The 25,684-nt window shown below is 32.2% G+C and overlaps 1 protein-coding gene and 1 long non-coding RNA gene across 2 annotated transcripts; both read right to left on the reverse strand.

Moving 5' to 3' along the window:
* Nucleotides 1-113: 113 nt before the first annotated feature.
* Nucleotides 114-2,187, reverse strand: LOC120576821 (uncharacterized). The gene is made up of 3 exons (XR_005642895.1): nt 1,855-2,187; nt 1,338-1,410; nt 114-832 (listed from the first exon to the last, which is right to left on the reverse strand). It is a non-coding gene; the product is annotated as an uncharacterized lncRNA (long non-coding RNA).
* Nucleotides 2,188-14,770: 12,583 nt separating this feature from the next.
* LOC11440339 (pyruvate dehydrogenase (acetyl-transferring) kinase, mitochondrial) lies at nt 14,771-20,185 on the reverse strand. The gene is made up of 7 exons (XM_024771390.2): nt 19,964-20,185; nt 19,629-19,879; nt 16,777-17,035; nt 16,432-16,612; nt 16,025-16,172; nt 15,690-15,906; nt 14,771-15,068 (listed from the first exon to the last, which is right to left on the reverse strand). Exons 2-7 carry the CDS (start codon nt 19,866-19,868, stop codon nt 15,010-15,012), a joined length of 1,104 nt encoding a protein of 367 aa, XP_024627158.1. The 5' UTR covers nt 19,869-19,879; nt 19,964-20,185; the 3' UTR covers nt 14,771-15,009.
* Between the last annotated feature and the right edge of the window lie 5,499 nt (nt 20,186-25,684).

Genomic DNA, 25,684 nt, shown 5'->3' on the forward strand with positions numbered 1-25,684 from the left:
AGAGAAAATATAGTAAGAATATCTTAGGATTAAAATTGTTCAGCTAGGGTTTACGCGATGTCTTTCACGTTTAAGGCTAACTAGACCATCCACCCGTGCGGCAGCACGGGTCATATTGACGGCAAATAGAACATTTAAATAAATAGAAAATAATATGTTTTTGGTGCAAATACAATGTTAATAGTAAAAATACAATAAAAAAGGAGTTTGTTGGTACATTGCGAAAAAATTCCTTGTATACAACATTCGAAGTGCTATCCTGCTAATACCATTCTCATCGGTGATTAGAATATCCAGACCACTCCTTGAGGTGCATTTAATATGATAGTTGTGCTGCTGCATTTTTTTATGCTTGAGCGTGCCATAAAATGAGTAGTTGTGCTGGTGCATTTTTTTTATGCTTCCTTGAACATTCTTGATCTAATTGATGCATTTGAACATTACCATTTTAAATGTGCCCAAGTAAAACGAATTCTTCACAACTTTATGATAAGCTTGATGATTATAATCTTGGTAACATATTTGAACTATACGGTAACACAGTAAAAATATGTTTCTAAATAGCGGTGATTTTACACTTAATAATAACACGGTCGGAAAATTGAGGAACTTGGTGTTGATCTGCAAGTGAAGAATAACAACACATTTAACATATGGTTCTAAAAAGCGGTGATTTTACAATGAAGAACAAAACAATAAAAATCTCGTCCTAAATAGCTGTGATTCTAAATAGCGGTGACTATACATCGAACAATGACACCGTAAAAATATCGTTCTAAATAGAGGTGATTCTAGATTGAATAATAGCGGTGTTTCTACAATTGATCATAACCTGTGCAATTTGTAAAATCATCTATTAGTGAGTATATCATATTATAATTACCGTTGAAATCAACAGTCACATTTTGAAGTCACTATAAATCAACAATTATAAAATGATTTTACGCTACATTGTATATAGTTCAAAATAGAGCAACATATTTTCATAATAAGAAAATGAAGCGAATTCAGAAACTCCATATCCTTCTTGTCAATTTCTCATGCAGTACAACAAAAATGTCCTAGAACTATAAAGCCTATGGAAGAAAGGAGGGAAGTCTCAGAGTCTACAATAATTTGTCAATTCTTTTTGTATCTATGAAAGTCTAATGTTAATCTGATAAATTGTCCTAGAACTATAAAGCCTATGGAAGAAGCAGATCTAGGCATCAATCTGATAGTGAATTGTTCTGATTTTCATTGTGAATGATCTGATATCATAATAGAAGCAGATCTAAGCATCAATTGGATACATAAAAACTCAACTTCATATGGACAAAATAATGAATGTTACAGACCTTGTGTCATGGTTTGCTATTGTTCAATACAATTGGATATAATTGGATATATGAGTAAGAGTTCTTTCTAGTCCTAGATAGTAGCAGAAAGAAATCATTGATTGTTAGTAAACTCAAGTAATTCAGAAAAATCCTACACAGAAAACATAGTCAACCCAAAAAACAACAAAACATACACAAAATTGACAAAACATTGTGTTAGACTAACTTTGCGGATGATTCTATATAACCTACATAATTTCAATTTTAAATACCCAAGATTTATAGAAATATAATCAAGTAACAATCAAATTCACGAACGTATAAAGTCAATGAAGAGAAGGAAAGTAATGTATCAGGACCTTGCCATTCTCCTTTCAGGTTTAACCTCCATTAATCACATAATCCAGGAAAATAGTCAGCAAACAACCCAAACCAGGGGCTTAAATCCTCGCAAATGAAAATCCATAAAGAAAGAAACTAAGCTCAAATTACCAAACTAAAACACGGTTTCACAAACATAAATAAATGTTCACACCTGCAACAAAGTAAGTTTTGCAGAAAATATAGTGGCTTCAGTGTGCAGAGTCTGAACCTTGTGTTCTAGCTCCGAAATGTATCGCATCTTGCTCCTAGTGGCACAACAAAATCTTGGTCTCCGCTGTCATAATAATTTAACACATGATTAGCTTCTTAGTAATAAGAGGATTTCAAGAGAAATGATCAATAGAGATTTGGAAGCCTGATAGTGAGTAAAACTTGTAAGGAGTTGTTATGATAAAAGATGTAAAATGAATAATAAAGTATAGTATCTATAGTCAATTGGTCTCTTTTGGTATCTATAGTCAATCGATACTTCAAAATGGATGACGTATCGTATCCTGCACCGATACCGGCCCGATACTTCCTGATACGTATCGGGAGAGTATCCAAATATTAAATTTTATATTTTAAAAAAATAATTTTCCGATACGCACGGATACTTGTGTTTTTTATATTATTTTGATTTATGTATTTTTTTTTTGTAAAAAATAAGAAAAAAAAACATAAGAATAAAAACATTATATTACTATAATATATATACATTTCATTTATCTTTCTTTGGTGTCAGTACGACCCACACCATACGACAGAAACAATTTCATCTTCCCCTTTCTAAAAAATTAGGGTTTCAACTTTTTCTTCCAAAATGGTCGCCTTCCACTTTGGATATAGTACTTCTTTTTTGAATCGATATACTATAGCACTAACAATGTTTCTTTTAGATATAGTATAGCATTGATGTATAACACTGATGGTGCTCTTTTTGGTATATTTTGCGTATGTAAGTGACTAATCACCACTCTCTTAATCGTCAATATTATTTATATTTATGTTAATGTGCTACGAGTCTAGTTTCTTGTGTTCGTTAATATATTTGCATATTAAAAAAGTGTTATAATTATATTATACATTAATTATATAATTTTTTTTATTAACGTATCCCAGCCGTATCGTATCTTGATTTTTGAAATTTTCCCATATCGGCGTATCAGTGCAGTATCGTATCTCGTATCTGAAAACCCATGCTGCTGGAATATGGTTTTGAACAATCCGTTTTGAGAATTGGAAGCATATTAATGTCGGGATCTGTATCACTGTAATTTAAAACACTGCAATAAAGAAAAAGTGCAGATTAGACATCAGATCACTAATGAAATGAAGAAAAAAAAAAAAAAAAAAAAAAGAAAAGACATATCTATTATGATTATAGCGGTCAAGATTTCAAGTAAGTTTAAAAATTCAATTATCAAAATTCAAGCAAATGAAGAACTGGTAGGAAACAAAGTAGCAAATTCCTAAATACACAAATCATTGAAGATGTTTAGCATTGGTTGCAACAATGCATTGCAATTGCTGCTGCATAAAATAGGTTATCACCAATCTGACCATGGGTAAGGAAAAAAAATGAGTCTTCACATATACTAAGGAACAACAAACCTAAATATAATCACCATGAACTTTTGTCAAAAAAAAAAATTCACCAAGAACTAAAAGAATAAAATGAATCAAAATTATACTCAAAAATCAATTTCCCCTTAAAATTAATTTTTTTATTGAAACATTATACTCTAACTAAATTAGTTTTCTCTGGGTATAACATGTGGATATCGTGTGGACATGAAATTATAATTTTAAATCAAAATCAAAGACAGGATTCAAATGCAACAACTATTGACGAAAATAAACATGAAAGAAGGGAAAACTTACGAAATTGTTAGGAACCAAAAAAGAAGAAGCAGGAGCAGAAGATTTCCAAGAACATCAAGCCTCCTAGTCGCAAAACATAAGCAAATGTGAAATAGAATATAAAAGGGGATGTAGGAAGCGAATCAAAAACCAAAATCATCACCGGAATCATAAATCGAAATCAAAACCGATTTGATATAGCATAACTTACAATCTTCAAGCAATGATTCAGCAACATTCAGAATGGTCCTCAATTTGCGGTTTTCGGTGGAAGTTATGGTGGAGTTGTTGTCAATATGTTGTTTTTGTGTGGGTTGAGGGGAGGTAGAGAGATATGGGTTCTATAAAATGAGAGAGATAGAAAGAGACAGGGGTATAAAGAGTTTTGTTAGAAAGATGGATATAAAGAAGAGTAAAACTCCTCGTCTGATAGAAACTAACTTTGGAAAACGGCAAACAATTGATTGCAGATCGGAAAACCAAAAGATTGTGGCTGTGTGCACTACAATCATAACTATCCATTATAGTGAAATTTGAAATTCAAAATCAGCATTAAATGGATTAGGGTGAGAGATTTCCCACTCAGTAATCTAGGGTGAGAGATTTCAACCACCCAAAAATCAAGTGAAAAATCTGTCTTATGTTTCTCTCTTCACGCATTCGGTGCTCCGTCATCGTCGACTCCGCCGACCTTTCAATTTGATTCAAATCTTTCCTTTCTCAAGCACAATCAATGGCCCCTTCTCTTCTGATGCAAAACGTGGGTGGGACTTGTGTGTGTCTGTGATGGAGGATATGGTGAAAGCTTAACTTAACAATTTTGGTAGACCAGATGAACAAGGTCAGGACAGAAGATCGCGAGGAAGACGTTGGTGGTACAGAGCTGATGAAATAATACAGTCATGATCGGAGATTGTGTGGAAAACGGTTGCCGCCGGTTGAGTGGGTTGTGAGGAGGTGGAGGAGAGAACACGGCGGGGAGGGAGGAAGAGAGAGGCTTTCACGGTTCTTTTTTTTTTCCTGTTTTTTTTTTGTTTGTTTAACAGTTCACTGCTCACATACACAAAAAAATGCCACGTGTCGCACATTGGTGTGGGTGTAAAAAAGTGTGTACAAATGAAGTGTGTCAACGTATCAGTACTCTTATGCAGGTGATGACAACGTGCATGGTAACATGCAAAATAACAAAAGTGGGCCACATCATTCTTCCTTTAAGCAAACCAAAAGTTGGACTAGAAATAGCACTAAAAGACAACGCAATGAATTGAGTGGACCAAGCAAATCAAGGCTTTCTATGGAAACAAAAAAAGATGATTCTATTACGGTTGGAGTCTATAAGGGCGGATACACTGCTACCTAAGTTAGTGATCCAGGTACGCAACATCAACCCAAAGTAATAGGGAAAGCTTTTAGTTCGAGTCATGTGCATTCATTGAAGCAGCCCTTAAGCAGTTTGCATGATGGACTAGAAACAAAAAATAAGCAGGGGCATATTATCAAAGACACCACGACAGGAAAATTAGAGGTGAAGAATCCAAAACCTCCCGACCGTAATAGTTTGAACTTGAATGAGTCTCAAGAAAACAATAATAACTACAGGGATAGTGGAGACTTGAATTATAGCAACAAGACTCAAGTGGATGAAGTGACCATGGGGGCTACCCATGACACAGATATGCATATGAGTTAATATGGTGGCCTTCTTTAACCATTGTGTATCCTTTTTTATTTTTTATTTTAATGATTGTGATTACTTGGAATTGTAGAGGTGCTCAAGGAAAGAATTTTCGTAGAACACTTAAACTTTTTTGCAGGAAGCATAAAGTAGATATCGTGGCTTTGCAAGAACCTCGATGCAGTGGTAATGTGGCCTTAAGGACTATCAAAAGCTTAGGTTTTAAGAAATTTCTTTTATATGAAGCTCGTGGTTTTTCTAGAGGAATTTGGTTATTATGGAATAGGACAGATCTACAAATTCAGCTCATTCGTAATGATTCTCATTTTCTCCATGTTCAAGTTAAAGATAAAGATAATGAGCCTTGGCTGCTTACTCCAGTTTATGCAAGCCGGAGGGAACATGAACGGGGTGATACTTGGAATAATTTACGGGACTTAGCTGGGAGTATTCATGAGCCTTGGTTAATGATGGGAGATTTTAGTCAAATTGCTATTCCAGATGAAAAGAAAGGGGGGACGCAAGTTGATCTTAAAAGATGTCTTCACTTTTCTGATTGGATTAATGAGTGTAATCTTATGGAGGTGAACACAGTTGGAACTAAGTTTACTTGGAGGGGTCCTAAGTGGAATGGTTATGATAGAGTCTTTAAAAAGCTATATCTTGTTCTCTGTAATGTGGATTGGAGGCTTCGATACCATAAGGGGTTTGCCAAAGTCCTTCATAGGGTGCAGTCGCATCATCAACCTATTATAGTTATGCTTAATGGAGAGCCTAATAATGGAGGTAACCGTCCTTTCAGGTTTGAAGCTACTTGGATTACTCATGATGATTTTCATAGATTACTAAAAGATAAGTGGGGTAGAGGCTCTGACTTGATTCACACTCTCAATGAGCTCACACCTTCTTTAAAGGAATGGAATCATGATACTTTTGGGAATATTTTCAAGAGAAAAGGGGAGCTTCTTGCCAGGCTTAATGGGATTCAGAATAGCCCTAACTATGGTTATAGTTATTTCCTAGAGAATTTAGAGAAAGAACTCCAAGAACAACTTGCCATGACATTGTATCAAGAGGAGTGTCTCTGGTCCCAGAAGTACGCAGCCAATGGATATCTGATGGGGACCGTAACACTAAATATTATCATTCCAAAACCATTGTTAGAAGGAGGAGGAATAAAATATTAACTCTTCGCGATAACGATGGAATTTGGATTGATGATCCTGCTAATCTGAAAGCTTTAGTGAGAAATTTTTATGAGAATTTATTCAAAGAAGATATCATTATTCGGGATTCAATAGTGTCTTGGAATACATATCCTAAGACCGTTGAGACTCATCATGACAAGTTGAGTGCTAATGTTAATTTTATGGAGTGCAAAAAAGCTTTATTTGATATGGGTCCGCTCAAAGCACCTGGTGCAGATGGATACCCTGCTCTGTTTTTTCAAAAATGTTGGGATACCATTGCAGGCTCTTTATTTAATTTTGTTAGTCAGGTTTGGGTAAATCCTTCTCTCATCTCTTCTATTAATAATACACTGATTGTTATGATACCTAAAGTTGATAAGCCTGATTTTGTTTCTCAATTTAGACCTATTTCTTTATGCAATGTTATTTATAAAATTATTTCTAAAGTTATTGTTAATAGGATTAAGCCTTTGCTTGATAATATTATTTCACCTTATCAATCTAGTTTTATTCCGGTTCGTAGCATCCATCATAATATTATTGTAGCTCAAGAGATGGTGTATTCTATGTCCAAAATGAAAGGTAATAAGGCGTTCATGACTATCCAAATTGACTTAGAAAAAGCTTATGATCGTCTTAATTGGAACTTTGTGGAGGAGTGTCTCATGGAGTGTAAGTTTCCCTCTAAGCTTATCAAGATCATACACCACTGTATATCTACTCTGTCTTATAAAATAATGTGGAATGGCGACAAAACTGAAACTTTTTATCCATCTAGAGGTATTAGACAAGGGGATCCTCTTTCTCCTTATTTATTTGTCATTTGCATGGAAAGGCTCTCCCACATTATAGCTGATCAGGTGGAATCTGATTACTGGAAACCTATGCGTGTTGGCAGGTATGGTCCCCTGATTTCTCATTTACTTTTTGCTGATGATCTTCTTCTTTTTGCAGAAGCCTCCATTGAACAGGCTCATTGTGTATTACATTGCCTTGATATGTTCTGCCAATCTTCTGGGCAAAAAATTAATAGAGAAAAAACTCAGGTGTATTTTTCCAAGAATGTTGACAACCATCTTCGGGAAGATATTATTCAACATACAGGGTTTAATCAGGTTAACAATTTGGGTAAATATCTTGGGGCGAATATAGCACCAGGTAGAACTTCTAGAGGTCATTTCAATCATATTATCAACAAAATTCAAAACAAGTTAAGTGGTTGGATGTTTAAGCTTGGTAGGTAGAATCACCCTTTCAAAATCTGTCATCAGCTCCATTCCTTACTATCACATGCAGTATGCTAAGATCCCTAAAACCATATGTGATGAGATTGAAAAAATTCAAAGAGGTTTTGTGTGGGGAGACTCAGATCAGGGGCGTAAAGCTCATTTGGTGAGTTGGGATGTTTGTTGTCTTCCTAAGATGCATGATGGTCTTGGTTTTAAGCGGCCTCATCATATGAATGAGGCATTCCTTATGAAGATGTTATGGAATCTTATCAAGCAATCAGATAAGCTTTGGTGTAGAGTTCTTTAGAGTAATTACGGTAGAAATAATGATCTTAATAACAATATTAGCTCCCAACCTTATGACTCTCCCCTGTGGAAAGCGATTGTAGGAATTTGGGATGATTTTAAGCGTCATGTTATTTGGCAAATTGAGGATGGGAGAAGTACTAACTTTTGGCTCGATAAGTGGGTCTCGAGTAATACTTCTCTCTTATCTTCTTCTATTCAATCTTATGTGGATACTACTATTTCAGTTAGGGATGCTATTAATACTTCTGGTGTTTGGAGCCTAAATTTTTTTATGGATAACTTGCCTGCGGACATTGTTAACCAGATTTTAGCCCTCCCAACTCCTTCTGATTTTGATGGCCCAGATACTATAGGATGGGGAGGAACTAACACTCTCCAGTTTACTGTCCAAAGTGCTTACAATTTGCAGCAAGAGACCTCTTTTGTTGTGGGAGGTGATTGGAAGACCTTATGGAACTGGAAGGGTCCCCATCGTATCCAAACCTTTATTTGGTTGGCCGCTCATGGAAGGATCCTTAGCAATTATCGTCGTAGCAAGGGGGGTTGGTATCTCCCCTACTTGTCCTTGTTGTGTGAGAGAGGATGAAACAATCATTCATGTCCTTCGTGATTGTGTGCACGCCACTCAGGTGTGGCTCAGACTTGTCCCGTATAATTACATAACTAATTTCTTCTCTTTTAATTGAAGGAGTGGATTTTTAACAACCTTAATAAAAAGGGGATTGGAGATAATTCTGCTACTTGGCAGACTACTTTCATGACAACATGTTGGTATTTGTGGAATTGGCGAAACAAATCTATTTTTGAAATAGGATTTCAAAGACCAAGCAATCCAACACTGGTAATTCAAAAGTTTACTAGAGAGATAGAAGACAATACGAAGTTGGTGTATAAAAGTTCGCATCAAAAGGAAACTATATACATCGGTTGGATGCGACCTCCAATTGCTTGGGTTAAGCTTAATTGTGATGGTGCTTGGAAGGGATCTGGTACTCTTGCAGGGTGTGGAGGGCTTCTTCGAGACTCTGATGGCAGATGGATCAAAGGCTACTTCAAGAAGATTGGAATGTGTGATGCTTTTCATGCTGAAATGTGGGGCATGTACCTAGGTTTGGACATGGTGTGGAGGGAGAATACCATTCATCTTATAGTGGAGAGTGACTCAAAGATCTTGGTCGACATGATTACTGAAAATTGCAATTTTAGTGGAACGACTCCTACTTTGGTCAGACGTATTCGACAACTTTTGAGTTTGAGTTGGACTGTCAAAATTACCCATACTTGGCGTGAAGGCAACAGAAGTGCAGATTGGCTTGCTAATTTCAGCATTTCGATGGATTTTCTAGATTTTCATATTCTGGAGACTCCCCCTAGTTAGCTTCAGAGTCTTTTGTTTGATGATATTTCCGGGGCTTGCATGCCTAGAAACGTCAGTTTAATTTCTTAGTTTTCTTTTTCTTTGAGCTTTGCCCTCTTTTGTACCAAAAAAAAAATACGGTAGCAAATATAAACATAGAATTCTTTTTTGAAGGAAAACATAGAATTTTTTATTTGTTAATTTTTTTTTTGTTACTTTTATTTGTTAATTTGAAGTACCATCAAGTTGAGAAACATTTTATAGGTATTTGTCCAAAAAAAAACATTTTATAGGTATGTAATTAACTGAATTGATTTTATTGCCATCAAATTAATTTCTTAACTATTAATTTTCCATATGTTACATCTCCATTATATTTAATTAATCATATTTGAGGTGTGGAAGACAACAGTAGTGGATATATATCTAACCATGATTCAAACATCGGTTGGCACTGGGCGATGATGCGACGGTATAATCTCTTTCCCTAAACCTAACCCTCATTGTTATTATTGATTAGCGAAAAGACGTGCACTCACGTGTCTGTCTTTCTGCTCTTTTTATTACGTTAACGTTTGAAAATTATTAATGGTGTTTTTCATATGAATTTTTGATTTGGATTAAAACTAATAATATAAATGTTTATTTCTTTCAAGTTATAACAAATCAAGCTAATCATGATTATGTTTTTTTTACAAGAGCTAATCATGATTATGTTATAACAAACCAAACTAATCATAATTCGAATAGTGACAAAGTTGTTTAAGGGTATAATTGAAATAATGAAAAGTAAGTATAAATATACTCATCTAATTTATTACACTTTTTAATGATATAAGAAAAATAAACTAGACATATATATATATATATATATATATATTCATATCGTGTTTATTACATTTTTAATTAATTTCCAATCCTTTTTAGCGAATTTAAACATAGAACTTTTTATTTGTTACATCTTGGAAATTTTGTTTTAATTTGAAGTACCATCATCAAGTAGTAACCAAAACAATAAAAATAAAGTACCATCATCAAGTTGAGAAACATTTTACGGTAATGTTAACCGGAGCACTGATTAAAGAAGCTAAAAAATAGAAAATTTTCAATAAAAAAAGATATTTTATATAGGTATGTAATTAACTGAATTTTTTTAATTTGAAGTACCATCAAGTAGTAACCAAAAAAAAAAATATAAAGTACCATCAAGTTGAGAAACATTTTAGGGTAATGCTAACCGGAGCACTGATTCAGGAAGTCAAAAAAGAGAAAATTTTAATTAAAAAAATATATTTTTTATAGGTATGTAATTAACTGAATTGATTTTATTGCCATCAAATTAATTTCTTAACTATTAATTTTCCATATGTTACATCTCCATTATCATATTTGAGGTGTGTAAGACAATAGTAGTGGATATATCTCTAACCATGATTCAAACATGGTTGGCATTTGGCGATGATGCGACGATATAATCGCTTCCCCTAAACCTAACCCTAATTGTTATTCTTGATTTTTTTTTTAATATTTTAATATTAATTTTGATGGTGTTTTTTGTGTTTCTATTTGCTGTAATTATATGAGATGTAGCTTACTTGGAAAAGACTGTTTTATAAACTCTCATTCATCGTCCTATATATAGAGTTAAGTTGTAATACAATATTTTATCAATAAAAAAGTTGTAATAGAGTTCCATAAATCCTAACTTAACTGGTAAAAATACCGAAATTATTAGGTTGGACGTCATGATCGGAGTTCGAACTCCAGTACCTCCATTTTATGTGTATGAGTTTATGATGATTTTGCCATCTCGTCTATCTACCCAAAAAAAAAATTTGTTATACAAAAGTATATTTCTAAATCATATCCTTAACTAGGGAAAAAAAGATAAAAAGATCTTTTTTTTGATAGTGAAAAAGATAAAAAGATCTAACAAATCTTAACAATATTATAAACTAAAATATAAATTGTATATTCGAACAATATCTTATTTTAAATATAAAATACATTTAAATCTAATATTTGGACATATTATTTCAAACATATTTTTGTTGTGGTTTTTATATAATCATGTTGTTATTCATGTCCCTTTAAAAAATGTTTTTTTCTTCATGTTGTGGGATTGTTTCAGAAAAAATTAATGCATTTGAAAAATATATTTTTGTAAGGAGATATAATTTCGCGCGTAATGGTATGTGTAGGTTTTTACTTTCTCAGAGGTATTTGAATCAATAACAGATATTAGGGTTTCTAAATTTTCAGTGTCCTAAAGGTACCTTTGTCTGTTGAATATTAGAAAGACATAAACATATTCTCCCTCTCGATAGTTCTACAAACGGGCAACCCTGTCTCGTCTACATTACCAAAGATGAAAGAAGAATAAAGTTACCAATATTAAGTATGTCACATTCCTAAGTACGGTTATCTCAGGGTGCTTCGCTTCAGAGGAGAAAAATCTTACGCAATAGTAAATGGATTATACAAATAATTGAATAAAGATTTTAAATTAAATAATCTAATGGACAAAGTAGAGGTTCATTTTAGAACCCTAGCTTAAAAAGGTTAATTTACTCATGGTAACTAAAGACAAATTACAAAAGAAATATAACACACCCTAAAGACTTGGAATGACGAGAGAGACTCAACCCTTAAAGCTCCTAGTGTTTTCCTTCCTCTTGAACCACTTCGTTCTGAATGAAAAATTATGAATGAGAGGAGTGGAATTTACAGAAAGATTTTCCACCTGAAGTTTGGCTGAAAACAGGCTTTATCCATTTAAAATGTGGAAAAGTGGTTTCTGACCCCGCTCCTAGCATGCCTTAGGTGCATGGCTGGGCACATAGGCATATTTTGCTATGCCCTGAGTGCATGGGTGCTGTTTTCGGCATGAAATCTCACGTTTCTTCGTCTTTTTGAGTGTTAGCTTTCATATAAGATGTCTTGGAATTTGGAAACATAATTCCTCCATTTATAATATTTTTGAAGTACATGTTTTCGGAGACCTCTTGAATCTTCATTCATGGTCTTCGCAAGTCCTCAAATGTTTTGTTTTGTCGATTTGGATGATTTCTTTTTGAATTACATCAAAACACCCTAGAATTGCTATGTTTCAGGAAAAACTAGAATTACATGAATCAATATAGAAAACATTACTCCTCTATTCTGAATGAAAAACATGCCTGATAATAAGTGAAAAACATGTTAAGAATAACATAAGATCCTTTCATCAATCATTAAATATTATATAATATACCTTTCATCAATTATTAAACATGATAAGAATAACGTAAGATGACCTATGAGTGTATGTGAGAACGAGGAATACATCCAGTCATAATTAAAAAATTGTTATATGTGCACTTTCACATAGAAATTGAATGATGTGTCTAGCTCATTTGAATGACAATCATTTTATAATGATATCTTTGAAAGATGATTGTCCAATTCCTCCCACTTCCGTTCTATGGAGACAACATCATCAACAAGACACAAAAAAATGGGATGAAAGATATGTCCGTAGAGTGATTTCCTTTAATGAGCTAAGTCGGGCGGCAGGTTATGAGGTAGTAGGAGAAGATGATTTGTACCTTGTTGAAAACTTTTATCTTGAAGGGAAAGTTGCTGCTAATAGGAAGTTTGGACATGAAGCCAAGTTTGAAAAGGATGAAAGCTAAGCTTTAATTTTGATTGTAGCATAGATCCTGGAGTGGATTAGTTGAAATATACATCATTAGTTGAAATGTATAATGATATGAATTCAACTTTTTTGATATAATGATTTTTTGTTATATTTATAAGGTCAAATACCACTTTTTGTCCTTTTAGTTTGACATAATTCTCAAGTTAGTTCTTTAAGTTTCGAAAGTTTCAATTAGGTCCTTTTAGTTTGAAAGAATAAGTTTCAAAAGTTTCAAATAGGTCCTTTTAGTTGATAAACTATTTCACCGTTACCCCTGCTGTTAGTATCCGTTTAACTGATGCTGATGTAGCCGTTAAGTTGTTGACTTTGATCAAAATGCTGCCTTTTAAAAGCTCCAGGGTGTCAAAACGCTACGTTTGGTCACAAATGATCATTTATAGTGCTAGAAAGACAGCTATTTACAACAACAAATGTCTTTATAGCATTATTAAACGATATTTATAGTGCTAAAATGATATTTATGACCATTAAACATAACATTTTGACATCCTGGAGCTTTTAAAAGGCAGCGTTTTAATCAAAGTCAACAACTTAACGGCTAGCATCAATTAATTATTAACTGACAGCAGGGGTAACGGTGAAATAGTTCATCAACTAAAAGGACCTATTTGAAACTTAAAGGACTAACTTGGGATTCTGTCAAGCTAAAAGGATCTATTTGAAATTTTTGAAACTTAAAAGACTAATTTGGAAATTCCGTTAAACTAAAAGGACCAAACTTAATATTTAGCTTATTTATAAGCTCATTGTCTTTTATATTATTTTACATATTTAAAAATTGTTGAATCCACAAATATACATGAACTCATATCATTGAGTTTTTCGAACTTCAGAAGAGTTCAGATTTTAGAAGCCAAAATGTGGTTTGGACTATATTTGCCTAGTAATGGATATTTTGAAAGAAAAAAAAAAAAAAAAAAAAAAAAAAGGACGCATAGGATGAGAAAAACAATATAAAAGTTTACGATGAATATCACCTACTTTAGATTTTTAAGAATAATAGAACCTTAAGTTAGAAGGGCATTGCGGTGCATTGCACCGAATCATGATTTACTAACCAATTAAATTCACTTGGGTTGATATGGTGGTATTTTACTTGGGAACTGAAAGTGTGTTTTTTCTCAAAGTTTCATGTTCGATTCCCTTCGATATCAATTTAAGTAGGCTAATTTAGCTTCTTTTAAAAATAAAAAAATTTACTAACCAAGTTAAGCCTGCAACCTACTCAAATTTTTAATATTTAAAGACTTTACTTTAGAATAAAATTAAAATGTCAGATTATCGAGAAAAGAAAAAATTAATAATCTTTACAATTGCGCACGAGGATGTCTTATCCACACAAAAATACTCAACTAAAGAAAAAAGTTTAATGTGAATTAATTTTTGAATCTCAACTAAGAGATAACTACATTTATCTTCAAGTGGATGAAATCCATATGCTAGAATATTAATCATGTTAGCATAAAAAATAATCATTAGTCTACTAATAAATGTCATATGACTTATTTTAAAATGTTAATTGAAAGTAAACTTTTACACTATAAAGATGTCATATCAAAATTCCAGAAAAGTTAGATGTATAAAAATTGTGTTTCTTTGTGGTATGGGATACCATCTCTCACCGTAAATTGTTTCAGTATAAAAAACTTTGACATGTATGTCACAGACCATAATTTTTAGGAGAGTGATAGCTATTGTGAATAGTCAAAAACAAGAATTGTATGAACAAGTTTGATTGAATAGTCATTGAAAATAAAGGGTCTCATTCAGCCTAAACAATGAAAATACCAATTTTCCAAAGCTGATGCAATGGCAAAGAAAGGAGCATTAAACACCATACACAATCTTATGCATGAATTAAATATATACACATAATCTGTCGAGTTAATAGAGTATGAAAAAAAATTGACAGCAGTCATTTTCTACATGTTTTTACGAATTCAATGTTACTTTGAGTTATTCTCCACAATTCTTGAGTGTGGCTGAAAACGATATAATCGATCTTCAGGGCAAAGGTTCTTGTGAATCCCCCAAACGAGACAAATGGAGATATGCATCAGTCCCTGCAAAGAACAAAGAATTACCCCATCAGAATACTCAATTGTTGAACATGTAACGTTAAAGGGTGAAAAGTAGTACTATTATATTAGCAAAACCATTACTCTAAAAATGTAATGCAATGTAATCACAAGATATACAAGCTGATTCTTAGGTGGTAAAGCCTAAATACAATTCTCACTTCAAATCACAAGATAAACATATTTATTGCCCCATGAATGTAGATCGGTTAGTGAGATAAGGGACATTGAAAGAGTTTTCAGAGCTTCCTGTGTTCGATCCCAAAAACTAACATAAGCAATAACTTACTAAAGAAACTAGATATATTCATTCCTTTTTTCCAAATATACCCCTAATTAGCACTACTTAGTATCTTGAGAGATTTGAAGAGTTGAAGACATCAATATACAAAATATATTTTTGGAAGATAATGAACACATTAAATGAGCTAATCATAAGAGACAGAGGTAGTAATGATATTCACTTGAAACTTCAATAAAAGTAGTAATTATTGTTGTAGAAGTTCAAAAGGATCTCTAACTAAGAAAATGAGGTTAGTATCAAGCTGCAATCAGAGCTCCTATAACATTGCATAGAGATTATTATAAAGTGAAAAGTAGACTCACCATATCCTTCCATGGAGATTATTTGAAGATCACCTCCAAAGTACCGAGCATATAAACGACTAATAGGAAGACCATATCCATATCCAGCCATTGTTGTCACACTATCAGCTACTCCAAGATCTGCATGCTCATCCAATGGGTTTCTGGCAGTACTGTACAGATATGTAAAGATTTTCGGCAGACCACTTCTTGGAATTCCACCTCCCTCGTCAGATATCTACCATTTCATTTAGAATAAATGCTTTAACAAAACATCTTCATGATAGCATTCAAAAATCTCCAGAAAAGAAAAAATAACTCAATTAACAACTGCATCATAAACGTAAACTAGTTACCTTTATGGTAACATCCTCTAATCCATCAGCAACTATTATTCTTATGGGAGGTGAAACTTTGTCAGAATCCATATAACGCTCTTGGACAGCACGTAGCGAGTTCTTAACCAACTCGAATACCATAAGATGCAAGTGAGCTGGAACATACCTGTTGTGAAAACATACAGTAATTAAATATATTTTGAAAAGGTAACAGAATCATAGTCATTAAAAAAACATTTTGATTATGATTTTAAATATTCATGAGTTAACCATTCCTAGCATAGCCATTCATAACAATAAAGATACCCTAGGAAAGAATAAAGTAAGGAGCTAGACATAAACTTGTAAAAGTTTTGAAAAAGAATGATAGCAAAACAAAAGCTAATTAATTCAAGGAAGTAAGAACTAAGAAGCATGTAACTCACGGAAAAGTGAAATCAGGATCCCCATAAATATTGATTTCAGGTGCACTTCCATATTCACGCATACATATAGAGCGTGCATCCTCACTAGCATTCCTTGCCACCGACACAGGAGACATTTTTGTATGTATATAACCAACCACATGGGGAGGAGGGTTGGGATTGTGCAACTCGACATGTTGCCCTAAATCCAACAAAAATGAAAAAACACATAAATTAAGGTAAAGGGGAATTGTATACACTCGTCGCAAGATTCAAAGACAAAAAGTAGCAGTAAATAAACTGCTTAGTAGTCCATGAGATGGCAACTCAATGCTAAAAATCTCAAGGAACATATTCCAAACTAACCTATAAGCATTCGGACTCCAATTCTTGACAAGTAAAAGCGATCAAGGAACTCATGAATCTCAACAAGATCTTCACTATCAATCTTTGTTTTCAACTCTTTTTTCAATTGCTGAACACCCAAAGCCATTGTCGGTACCACATTGTTGTGTCTCACTTTGATGGCTTTGATAACGTCAGTGAACTCTCTTTCATCCTTCATATCCTTGACCTCAGGGCAGGATCTAATATCGCGGAATGAATCCACATACCAATCCCTAACCTAAAAGCAGCACAAAATTTCAATTTAACATTTACAAAACATTAATTGTACAGTCATTCGTTCTCCCTGATGTTGCTAAATTGTCAAAAAGCACACGTCAAAATCTACATCAATCTTCACAAAACTACCTTTCTCGACCACAACCTTAAGTAGTTATGGCATCCACCACTATTAAGAATCACTGAATTAAATAGCAGGCAATTTTTATTTTGGAAACAAAAATAAGACTCATTGTCTTAATATAGTGATTAAATGAGTGTTGTTGACTTGCCATCCCGGCAGTGCTGTGGCGTCATGGCATTGCAGATTGTGCCTGCCGCTGACGGACAACACCTATTATATCTGCTATGTTTCCGCGATATTTTATATGGCGTATTTTTGGCTGATTGTCACGATTTTCCTTCTGCTTTCATTGATAACACTGTTCTTACTGTTCTCACAGTGCACATTGCAACAAAATAGAAATTCACAGACTTATATACCAAGCCAATTGCAAAGATTATTTAACTAGGGTGATGGAGATTTCTAGCTGGCTTCTATTCAGAATCAAGTTTACGTGAATCCGTCGAAGAGAAGAATGATCGAAGTGGCGAAGGGTGGTGTTGGCCACAGTTTGCAAGGAGGAGGAGAGAGAAATTTGTGAAAAAATGGCTTTTTCATGAGCAATGTTACTATATATAAAAGATTTTGGGTTCGGAAATAAATCGAACCCGAATAGTTGCGGTTTAAGGCACGCGTAGCTGACAACACTCTATCCTACCTTTTAGCAATACTAACCATGGGTCATTTGACTAGAGTAATGATCAAATTAAGATGATTCAAGACTTGATTAGCCACAACAAATATTATAAACTAGACACCTTAGACAGGAATCTACATTATATTCTTCATGTCAAGCACAAAATACTGTTTTTTTTTTTTTTTATAACTAACAATACTAGCTTTCAAAAGGTAGCTAACTTCATAATATCAAGACACATCCAAGACCCCTTTCCTAAAAAACAGATACGATCAAATGATCAGAATTATACTCAAAGCCTCAAAATCAAAGGGAATTGAATAAAAAACACCAAATCAGGGAACCAAAAAAAACTAAGAATCACGAACACCCCTAGGTTAAGCCGTGTTTGCTGTGCGCATTCAACACGCGCCGGACACCAACAGTTATACAACACCCAGATTTCATGTGTCAGACACTTGAAACCACTATTCACAAAAAACTATTTTTCATTACTTCAACACACCATTTGACACTTGTTCGACTATTCCTCAGACAGCTATCGTAAAGTGGACACATCTTTTTTTTTTTTTCTTTCTAAAATAACAGGTAATATAATAAATAGTATTGAAAAGTTTTCACATAGATACATTTTTCGAATCTTCATTTTTCTTTCTCTGTTTCCTTTTTATAGTTTTCCTTTCCGGTCTGCTATTCCATCTATCATGGTATTTGTTTTCTATCTCCAAGGCCATTTGGTGGTCATTATGATACTCAATTTTTTTTTTAAACAATATTCATATTTAATTTTATATCATTATAATACACACACAAACATATAGCTTAATGTCTTATGTTTTTGACATTAGCAGTGCCCACGAGCCTGCATCATGTCGCGATACTGGACTCCATGCTTCATAGGTTATTAACCCATGATTCTCTCCATAATGCAATGGTAAAAAAATAATTAATGTACTTTCAAAACAGAAGGTCTTTGGGACAATCATAGGAAAGATTCTCAAGCTCAATAGCTCTCCTAGCAATCCTAAAAATATTTTTCTTAGATGTTCCTCCCTCCAAAACTTGAAATCAAAGTTTCTGGTCCATAGTTTTCATTCTAGGGCACATAAACAAAATTCATTTTAGGGGTTAGGGAAATATTTTTGGGTAGCATGTCATCACGTACGTCACTAGATGTCGGTTGTCACCTTGGATGGCGACATGATATTTTGCACGACACATAAGTAGTTAACAAACATCACATAACGACAGAATCAAAAACAATCATAACTATTAAAGGGATGAAATTAGGAAAACCAAAAACAGAAATTTTTTATATGGACCAACAACAAAATTGCTCGTTTTGAATATAAACCAAAAACAAAGATAACCCAATTCTTAATATCAATCACAATCACAAACTACTCTTCTTTTACTATTAACAATACTAGCTTTTGAAAGTTAACCAACTTCATAATTGCAAGACACATCATAATCAAATAAGACCAAATAATCAAAATTGAGGTATGTACTCCGGTACCCTGAAGTTTGGTTGGATAAGTACTCATCATCCGATATTAGTATCATGTCATGATTTTTTTATAATTAATCATTTTAAATTAAATTTAAATTTTGAATTAGTCTGACGTGTACCGGTATCCAACCAAACTCCATAAACCAAAGAATTGTCCTCACAATCTATGAAGCACGGACACGTGTCATGTCCGACCCCGATACCAACACAGATAATTACACTGAATTGATTTTCTCAAATTATTAGTGGTGTTGGCGTGTCAGTATCCGTACTTCATAGCTCACAATTATATCAAAAGCAAAGGAATTGAATCTATTACCAAAGATTCTATCCATAAATACCTTTAAGATAGCAGGTTTTTTTGACAAACCATAAGGAAGACTCTCAAGTTCAATAGCTCGTCTAGCAATTCTAATAGCAAGTTCCTTTTGAAGAAACTGTGCAGAAATCAACAAATTCTTATCAGTAGGTTGTGAACCAAATTCCATCATATACCTCAAACTCACACCAGTTTGCTTCAAACAACCCCATTTATGCACTTCTTGAAGCAAACTCTTTGAAAATGCTTCAATGGCCGCCATAAAATCAAGTGCTGCAAATCAACCATGTAATTGTATCAGATATATGAAATTATATGAACAAAATAGATCTGAGAAATTGAAAATATGATGAATACCTGAATTTGTTGATTATGAAACAAAGTGTTTGAACAAAAACATTGAGAAAATGTTTGTGAAGGTTGCTATCATCGATTCATGGTTGAAAACAAAAATGGAAAACGTAAATAGAACACGGAAAAGGGATTATCGTACGTGGTTTTGAAGCTTTTAAGAATAACCGTTGTAAACATACGAAATTTACGGATAAGCTTGTGAGGTGGTGTGACACATGTGAAGACAACCTTTTATTTCGACAAAAATCATGTTTTTGTAAAATTTTGTTAAAACTAGTTTTTTGGTTTAAAGACAGAATATTTGAAAAAAGGATTTAGTCACTTTAATCCCCAACCTGCACCTCGCTGTCACAAAGTTTTTTGATTTAGGATTAAATATAAAAAAGTTTCTGACTCTACATTTGCGTTAACATTTTAGTCATTGACATTAAATAATTATGTTAAGTGATAATGTGACACATGTTATACGATGATATGTCATATGATGTATCAAGAGACTAAATTGAAAGTAGAAAATAGTCACTTTGATCCTTGAACAAACAATTAATATCCCCAAATTGAATTTTAAATCCCTAAATCTCAAATCACTAAATATCATCTAATTATCTCTTTTGTTCAATATCAATATTTCATTAAACATCAACTTATCTTTAACAGTGCATATTTACTATCATTTAGGTATTGATAGTAAACATGTACTCTCATAGCAAAATTGTGTTTATATATGTTATGCATGTGTGTGAGCGTGAACAATGATTCTGCTTTTCTCATTAACAAAAAATGAAAAAGAAAAAAAAAAAAAAAGTTTTCCGTAACAACCGCTCTTAATTCTGCCCCCATTCTAAAAAAATCCACTAAAAGATTTTTAACATATGTCTTTAATCCTAGTTCTTATATCATATGTAGCTCAAAAGATATTTTCATTGCTGAACACAGACTTGATCTGTTATTATAAATTAACATTTTCATTTACCGTTATTATAAATTAAATGAACTGGACAAAAACTTGATCTGTTAAGATGAATTACATGTAATGTGAACCTATATATATACTTCTTGTTCCTGGAGTTTATTTATCCATTTTATTATATGCAAGAGAGTTTTCTGTTTTTTTATTTTTATTTTTTTTTTTTTTTTTTTTTTTATGATATATAAAAGAGAATAAGTGGTAGTGTGCAAGTAATTGAAGTTTAAGAATGACAAGTGCTATCCTTCCGGAAATACATGGTTAGAGAATGATTGTATTCATGTTTGTTATGAGGTTGAGAAAAAAATATTTTTAGGTATGAAGGTTCTTGGAAATGAAGTAACTTCTCATAACTTCCTTTATTCCCATGTAAGAAAGTGGAAATGTGCATTCACATGATATTATACATATATATATATATATATATATATATATATATATATGGGATTTGCTAGAACACACCCACTAGTTTTTATGTGGGAGTGTTTTAGCAAGTTATAACTAAAAAGTTAATAAATACACTTTAAGGTGTATGTTGCTATAACACACCTTTTAAAAAAATAAGTGTGTTATAGCAAATCCTACAGACATTTGCTAGAATACACCCACTTATTTTTTAGAAGGAGTATTTTAGCAAATGAATAACTAAAAAGTGGTTAAATACACCCTAAGGTGTAGCTTTGCTAAAACACTCCCACATAAAAATTAGTGGGTGTGTTCTAGCGAACCCATATATATATATATATATATTTAAATTGTAACTTCCAATTTTCCCAGGAATGTCAATTTATTTGCCAAACGCTTTTTTTAACAAATACCTAGGAATCATATTTTCATTCCCGGATAAGTTATTTCCGAGAATAATTTGTGTTTCTCCGAAACAAACGCCCCCTAAAAGTCATCGACATTCTAGTTACTAAGGAGTCTTGAAGATTTCTAAAACACTATAAGGATGAGGAACCATTAATAACAGTTATAATTATAATGTTGAGAATAGAAATTGTTTCTTAATTTACAAAGGCATGACATACATAAAGACGATTTTGTTAAACTAACAACTAGCTAGGGATTTTAGTGAGTACATGTTTACTATCAGGGACCTAATTGATAATAAGTATGCAAAATTAAAGTGACCAAAGTATGTGGAAGACATTTAATGATTATTTAGAGGTTTAAAATTCAATTTGTGGATATTAATTTTCGGTTCAGGGACCAAAGTGACCATTTTCTACTTTCACTTTAGTCCATGTGACACATCATATGTTATGTCATCGTATAACATGTGACACATCATCACTTAATAGAATTATTTAACGTTAAAGATTAAAGTGATAACGGAAGTGCAGAGTCGGAGACTTCTTTGTATTTAATCTTGAGTCAGAGACCTTTGTGTCAGCGAGGTGCAGAGTCAGAGGGTAAAGTGACTATTTGCTCATAAAAGATTCAATCATTGCATTGTATAGAAGAGTAGAGAAAAAGGGATAAAGGAGAACAAGAGAATATATTATATTGTGTGTCTTTATATTTCAATATATGTCCTATTCATACGACATGAATAGATAAATGAATAATGACATTACAATTCACTCACTAGTGAGAGTTATAAGTATGTGGAAGGTTAATGAATGAACATTTACAAATTGATATATTCATAACACTCTCCCTTTGTTGTTCATCAATGATAGACCTTATTAAAACCTTACTAAGAAAAAACCAAATAGGAAAAAAATCTTAGTGAAGAAAAAAAGTACAATATTCGAATATTTATCTCGTTAAAAACCTTGTTAGGAAAACTCAGTGGGACAAAACCATGGTAAAGAAAAATAGAGTGCAAAATATATTTATATCTCCCCCTCAATCAATCAATCATCTCAGAGACGATGAAAATCATTATTTTATATCAGTTGTTCAAAAGTTATTCTTGTGAGTGACTTTTTGTAAAGGTATGCAAGATTATCATACGAACAAATTTGTTGACTGCTTATATCATAATGCACAAGCAGCCATTTTTATGCTAAGAGACTATGATACACTACTCGATACAACGATCTATTAGATCGTGTTCTTAGACATCACATTCTGAAGATCACCTCCTTTCAACTGATTTCAACTGAGCAATGCACATGGTATCATATTTATAAATGATTGTTTCATTCACTATTTCGGAAGACAAACCACAAGTTTCTTCTATGTGTTCGATCATAGGTATCAACCAAACACATTTTTTACTTTTTTTATGTAGTGCTAAAATTTTATTATGAGCATCACACAAATAAATTGTATTTATAATATAACAAAGTAACAGATAATATATCATAGCATGAATAGTTAGCAAAATACATTATTGTATCCTAATTGAACTAAAATATGTTACTTTAGAACCAATTAGTTCATCATTATTTACTGAGTGCATAACAATTGTGATTTACAAAACTGCTATTTTTCAAATACTCAACTAGTAATCTCAAATAATATAAATCATTCCTACATATTTGATCTCAATATTTTTTTTTAATAAAACATATTTCAAAAACTCTTTAAAGTTCTCAAATTTATTTCAAAATGGACAAATGATATCATTTTTATATCTATCTTTTAGAAGATATTTACTAAGAGTACTATACAACATGTTTCTATATTTCTAGTTGATTAAGTAATCTCTTCAAGAATATGAATTGTATGCCTCGATAAAAAATTCCTTCGGAGAGTTTTATATAAAAGTATCAAGTGAGACATATATATATACTGTAACATGCACTTCATATATAGATGGAATGAGACTTTTAAGTGGTGCTAGACTTAATCATTATATTGTCTATAATCCTTAATAGACTTTGATTCATGAACTTCATTATTGTTTTTTACATATAGCGCTATATTTTATATAAAAACATTGTCAACGTTGACTTTTATTTTTCGGTTCCATTGCATTTCATTCATGATATAATTTATCGAGATCTATTTTTTTACATAAATTTCAGGTATCTAATCAGTTATGCTGGAACTAAAAAGAATAAATTATGTTAAACTTCTCTTTTGGGATTTTCATATTCTTTGTCTATGGAATCGACGGCTCTACCACACTTCAAGCACAATTGAGATTCATTTGCAATATTAGATTATCCAACATGGACATCTATTTCAATATGAGTATATTGATAGCTGATATTTTGTTTGCTTAACTTGGCAAATAAAATTATATTTTGAACTTCTCGTTCACACTGATTTATGTGAGGATTATGATGAGATGATGATAATAATAATAATAATAATAATAATAATAATAATAATTTATTTAAAATGATTCATTTGAACTTCTGATTCATATATGCAGATGCTTATTCTCTCCCCCTAAAATTAGAAAAACTAATTTAATCATCATATTGAACTATAAATTAATCTCAAATTATTTATTCGAGATATTTTATAATAGATGGAGAATCATATCAATTATAATTTTCTAATAATCTTTTACGACCCATCCTAGTTCATAATATTGGGGAAATTGAATCATACACAACACATTAAAAAAATGCGTATATAGAAAATATTAGCCTTATAAACCAAAAATCAAATTGCAAATTTGGGAATGACCTGTATATGATAACTTGTTGGCTTGATGCGAATCAATATTTCACAATGCAAGATTTTATATTCCCAAATACAAAATTGAAAGATCTTATAATTATTGATTGTACGGTTAACATTAGACGTATAATGAATGGATCTTCGAGCCCATTTTTATAAATGAACATATGTTACCGAATGTTGAATATCAATTTTCATATATGCTTAATACTTATCAAACAAGGAAAATGAGATATTGGTCAAATAATTTCACAAATTTCTGGTTGTGAGTTACCGATGAACATACACGTGACCATAGTTAATGCATCAATTAAAGTTATAAAATATCTTCTTGGTCCACATGATCATTATATGTGTACTGGTTCACGAATATCCCCAAATGTGAGACTCATTTCCTCAAATTATCAACTTTTTTGAGAATTAGCAATGCACAAAAGTTATTAGATTTGAAGAAACTTCCGTCTCTTCAATAATGCAGAAAAATTATTAGACTTGAAGAAAATTCTAGCTCTTCAATACATATCCACACAAAAAAAAAAACCGTATTATAATATATTTATGATGACTCAACTGGTCTTGCCAACAACAAACATAATATGATTTTGTAAACTTCTAGTTTACAATAATATGTGCTTCAATTGCACTTACATGTGTAGTATAATCGAAAAGAAAAAACATATAATTTTTTTACTACACCTATTTATCAAAAAAATTATCTCGTAATATATCGATATTCGACATATCTTTCATTTCTTATTTCAATGTGATATCCATTAAGGAGAATGTCCTTGAAACATAATAAAATTATTATAAGACATAGAAGAATATATTGGCTGCGTGATAAAATCCAGTTAGTATTTGTCAAAAAAAAAAAAAAAAAATCCAGTTAGTAGAATGCATTCTCAATTTGTAACCTTATTCCCCTACGTAACAATATATTGGCTCTTTTGGAGCATTCAATCATTTTAATTTGTAGTGTCAGAAATACTACTAACATTAATTTCTTGTATAACCAATTTTTTTTTTTTTTTTTTTTTTTGTATAGTTGCATTATCAACAAGACATGTTTAGATAGTAAATTAACACCCACCGATAAACGGACATTTGTAGAAGAGTTGACAAGTTCATATACTAATTTTTTTTTCTATATGCATTAGATTTTAGAAATT

Source organism: Medicago truncatula, chromosome 7 (genome assembly GCF_003473485.1).
Source record: "Medicago truncatula cultivar Jemalong A17 chromosome 7, MtrunA17r5.0-ANR, whole genome shotgun sequence".
NCBI lineage: Eukaryota > Viridiplantae > Streptophyta > Magnoliopsida > Fabales > Fabaceae > Medicago > Medicago truncatula.

Coding starts and splice junctions, on each gene's coding strand:
- LOC11440339 (XM_024771390.2), bottom strand. CDS start 19,868: ATGGCGGCCATTGAAGCATTTTCAAAGAGTTTGCTTCAAGAAGTGCAT. Junction 16,613..16,776: donor TGGAGTCCGAATGCTTATAG/GTTAGTTTGGAA, acceptor TGTTGGATTTAG/GGCAACATGTCGAGTTGCAC. Junction 15,069..15,689: donor AATCTCCATGGAAGGATATG/GTGAGTCTACTT, acceptor TGTTCTTTGCAG/GGACTGATGCATATCTCCAT.